The following is a 4629-nucleotide window of genomic DNA, read 5'->3' on the forward strand; positions in this document are numbered from 1 at the left end:
CGCCCCCACGGCTCCGCTCCCCATCCCGGCCCCACGTCCTGGGCCCCACTGCTGGGGACGGCCCCAAAGCTGCGGGGGGCCCGTGGGCTGCAGACGCTGTTCCCATGGCTCTGCAATGGCCAGCTGCTAACACCGTGCCCCCAGGTGCCTCTGGCCTGCCCCCCCCTGGGCTCGGCTGCCCCACAAGGACAGCTCCATCCAGCTGGGCTGGACCGCAGTCCCTCGGCGTCTGACATGTGCATGTCCAGGCTGGGGACAGGGCCCCCACAGTGCCTGTACCTCCCCCCATGACATGCTGGGGACAGGGCCCCCCCAATGCCTGTACCCCCCCATGACATACTGGGGACAGGGCCCCCACAGTGCCTGTACCTCCCCGATGGCATACTGGGGACAGGGCCCCTCAGTGTCTGTACCCCCCCCGATGACATGCTGGGGAAAGGGCCCCCCCAGTGCCTGTACCCCCCCCGATGACATGCTGGGGACAGCCCCCTCCTCCCCCAGTGTCTGTACCCGCTCCTCTGATAACATGCTGAGGATAGGGCCTCTCAGTGTCTGTACCCCCCCCATGACACGCTGGGACAGGGCCCCTCAGTGTCTGTACCCCCCCCCGATGACATGCTGGGGAAAGGGCCCCCCCAGTGCCTGTACCCCCCCCCCAATGACATGCTGGGGACAGGGCCCTCCCCCCCCAGTGTCTATACCCGCTCCTCTGAAAACATGCTGGGGACAGGGCCTCTCAGTGTCTGTACCCCCCCCCATGACATGCTGGGGACAGGGCCCCCCCAGTGCCTGTACCCCCCCAATGACATACTGGGGACAGGGCCCCTACAGTGCCTGTACCCCCCCAATGGCATACTGGGGACAGGGCCCCTCAGTGTCTGTACCCCCCCAATGACATGCTGGGGAAAGGGCCCCCCCCAGTGCCTGTACCCGCTCCTCTGATGACATGCTGGGGACAGGGCCCCTCAGTGTCTGTACCCCGCCCCCCGATGACATGCTGGGGACAGCCCCCTCCCCCCCCAGTGTCTGTACCCGCTCCTCTGATAACATGCTGGGGACAGGGCCTCTCAGTGTCTGTACCCCCGCCATGACACGCTGGGACAGGGACCCTCAGTGTCTGTACCCGCCCCCCTGATGACATGCTGGGAACAGGGCCCCCACAGTGCCTGTACCCCCCCAATGGCATACTGGGGACAGGGCCCCTCAGTGTCTGTACCCCCCCCGATGACATGCTGGGGAAAGGGCCCCCCCAGTGCCTGTACCCCCCCCCCGATGACATGCTGGGGACAGCCCCCTCCCCCCCAGTGTCTGTACCCGCTCCTCTGATAACATGCTGGGGACAGGGCCTCTCAGTGTCTGTACCCCCCCCCCCCCCGATGACATGCTGGGAACAGGGTCGGCACCAGCACCAGTCCACACCCTCCCTAGCAGCAGTCTCTCCTCCACACATCTCCACTGCCCCTTGGCCTGAAGTGTCTGAAGAGCAGGGGCCACGGCAGGCAACCCCCGCCCACCCCAGTGTGCCTCCATCCACAATAAATCCTATTATCCTTGGGCTGAGTTTGTGTCACTGGGGTCACAGTCAGAAGTGGAAAGGACATGGGGTTGGGGGTGGGGCTGGGAGCCAGGACTCCTGAGTTCCATCCGTGGCTTGGGGGGGGGGGTCTAGTGGTTAGAGTGGGCGGCTGGGAGCCAGGACTCCTGGGTTCTCTCCGCATCTCGGGGTGGGGTGTGGGACTTAGTGGGTAGACTGGGGTTGGTGGTGGGGGAGAGGCTGGGAGCCAGGACACCTGGGGCCTGAGAACAATGGAAAATCTTGTCCCTCCCGCCCCACTGAGAATAATGGAAGCTGAGTTCTTTGACCACTGGCCTTGTATGGCCCCCCCTCAAAGAGAGAGGGTCTCTGTGGGACACTGGCTCCAGGCGGGTGTGGGGGGGACCCTGCTGTGTGTGTGTGTGTGAGGGCTGGCATCATGCTGGCTTTGAGCTACCCCGGGCCCGGGGTGGCTCTGTGTCTCCGCTCTCCCCGTGGCCTCTGGGCATAGGCTGTGAGCGTGCTGGGCGGCCCCGATCCCGGACTGGTTTCACTTCCAGCTCTCACTCGCTGACAGTGAGAAACCCGCAGGCTCCGCTCCTCAGGGGCAGGTGGGAAATGACGCGTTCTGCGCTCTGCCTGAGGGGCCCGTCCCACACCAGACGCCGCGGAACGAGGCTCTTGGTCAGGTTGGCTCAGAGCCGCAGCTCCCGGGGGCTCGGCCCGGGGGAGGCAACAGGATTTGGCGTCGTCCTGGTGAGCTGACTGGAGCCCCCACGTGCGAAAGCCTGGGGTGCTGTAAGGGGCTGATGGAGAATCTGCGCCGGCTATAGGTGAGCGACTCCGCTGGCTCATTCCCCTCCTGGCCAAACACTCTGCCCTGCTCTGCTGGCCGCCGAGGGCTCTGCTCTCAGGAATCCCCTCCCCGGGCCGGTGCCCCCCACTGCTTCGTGTGGCTGATCGGAGCGGCTCCAGCTCCCCCAGGCTCTGTCAGGCCGCCCTTTGCTGCCCCCAGGTCACGGCTGTTGCCCTTTGCCAACCCCTTCCCGGCGTGTCCCCGTCTGTGAGCTGCAGAGCCCAGCCCGGGACGCAGCGCCCAGAGATGGTCACACCAGGCTCTCCCCGGCTGGGGACTTGGCTCTGTAGGGCAGCTGCAGGACATCTCTGTTCCCTGGTGCCCTTGGCACAGTGGGCAGGCCCTGCACCCAGAGTGGGCACCACAGGCTGGTCTCTCTGAGGCCTTTCCGATGCTACAGCTCTCGCTGCTGGAACCAACCAGGTGTGAGCACAAAATCTGCCGGGGCCTCTCCCTGCCCTGCGAGAGCCTGGAGCCCTCGGAGACTCGGTGGTGGCCACCCCAGGGATTCACCGTCCCAGGGTTTGTTACCAGCCCAGGATGTGTCGCAAGCTGCCCATCTGGCTGGTCCTCCTCTGTTGCTCCCTGCTGCAAGGGTCAGGTACCATGAGGGGGCTGACTTCAGGGGATCCTGAGGGGGAGGTGGGTGGTGTGGGGAGAGCAGGCCAGGGATGGGGAGTGGGGGAGGTTCCTGGGGAGTGGGGCAGCCTGGGGAACATGCCAGGTGAGAAGGGGAGGGGTGCTCCTGGCAGCAGGGGGAGGGATGGGAAGTTGGGGAGAGACCCTGGCAGCAGAGTTGGGGGAACTGGAGAAGGGCAGGGTCGGGGAAGGTCTCCAGCAGCAGGGAGCCTGGGAAGGGGGGAGGGTTCCCAGCCGTGGGGGTCCAGAGATTGTGGGAGGGTCGCAGCCTCTCCTGCTCCGCTCTATGTCTCTCTCCTCCTGCCCAAGAGGTCCGGGTGTACCAGCCACCAGAGCTGAGGGCCTCACCGGCGGGCTCCATGCTCCTGAACTGCACCTTCTCCGCCACCCCAAAGGCCTCCAAGCTGGCGGTGACCTGGGTGTGGAGAGCACCCGGCGGCAGTGGGGAGGTGCAGATCTACCCCCCGCCCAGCCAGGTGACTGAGCTGCACAGCCGCATTGCCCTGGACTCGGGTCGCTTTCGGCACCAGCGGGACGCGTCCCTGCGCCTGGCCAACCTCACCTGGCACGACGCCGGGCTCTACCGCTGCTTCATCTGGACCTCGGCCACCAGCAGCCACGCCGGCAATGGGACCGAACTCAGCATCCTGGGGGAGGGGCCAGGTACCCCCCCATCCATGTGACCCCTGGGGGACAGGGGAGCCGGGACATGGAAGGAAGGGGGAAGGGCAGGGAGAGGAGGGGGAGGATGGAGGGAAGGAGAAAGGGGAGAGGGAGCATGGAGGGAAGAAGGGGGAGGAATGAAGGAGGGGAATGGATGATGGGGGACCTCTAGCAGCCCATTGTTGCCCCCTCTGCAGGAACCCACACATGCTCCCTTCTGTTCCCTCTCCAGGATCCGGGGTGCGGCACTGGGCAGCCTGTGGCCCCCTGGGTGTCGTGGCGGCCATCCTGCTGGTCCTGCATGCCATGGTGTGCCGGGAGTGCCAGAGCCTGCGGCACCGTCGGAGGGACGTGAGGTCTGGGTCCCAGGAACAGGATGTGGCTGGGGACCCGCGCTCACGGTGAACCCTTGGGCTGGCAGGGAAGGACGGAGCCCCCTGACCCCTTTGATGGCTGGTCGGCCGCAGGGCACCATCCCCTCCACTCCGGGGCCCTCTTGTCCTCAGGGTCCCCTGCCTTGTCCCCGCGCAGAGTTGGCTGGGGGACGGAGAGCAGCGGCCGTGGAGGGAACCCCCAGGCAGTCCCCCGGCAGCCTGCGCCCTGGAAAGGAGAGGAGGCGCCCGAAGCTCCCAGCTCTGCGGCTGTGAGATGAAGGGCCCGGGACGTGAGGAGGCTCTTTGGGACCCCAGGGGGCCCAGCAGCTCTCACTCCCCCAGGCGGGCACCACCTGAGCCATATTGAGCAGACAGTGCACAGGATCCACGGGGCGATGCCAGCCCCGGCGCAGCGATCCAGCCCCGCTGCATGGTGCAGGGCCTGCAGCCAGCAGCTCTCGCCCCCACAGACCCCAGCCCCAGAGTGCAGCCTGGCCGCCCCGCGTGGTCTGCAGCCTGCGGCTGAGCCTCTCTCTGCCGGGGGAACTGAAACAGCAGCCGCC

The 4629-nt window shown here is 66.6% G+C and overlaps 1 protein-coding gene across 1 annotated transcript; it reads left to right on the forward strand.

Annotated features, from left to right (window-relative positions):
• Positions 1-2930: 2930 nt before the first annotated feature.
• LOC141989791 (natural cytotoxicity triggering receptor 3-like) lies at positions 2931-4097 on the forward strand. Its single transcript, XM_074956707.1, has 3 exons — positions 2931-2991; positions 3339-3692; positions 3925-4097. The coding sequence occupies exons 1-3, from the start codon at positions 2931-2933 to the stop codon at positions 4095-4097; spliced, it is 588 nt and encodes a 195-aa protein (XP_074812808.1).
• Positions 4098-4629: the final 532 nt, after the last annotated feature.

This window comes from Natator depressus, chromosome 6, assembly GCF_965152275.1.
Source record: "Natator depressus isolate rNatDep1 chromosome 6, rNatDep2.hap1, whole genome shotgun sequence".
NCBI classification, from domain to species: domain Eukaryota; kingdom Metazoa; phylum Chordata; order Testudines; family Cheloniidae; genus Natator; species Natator depressus.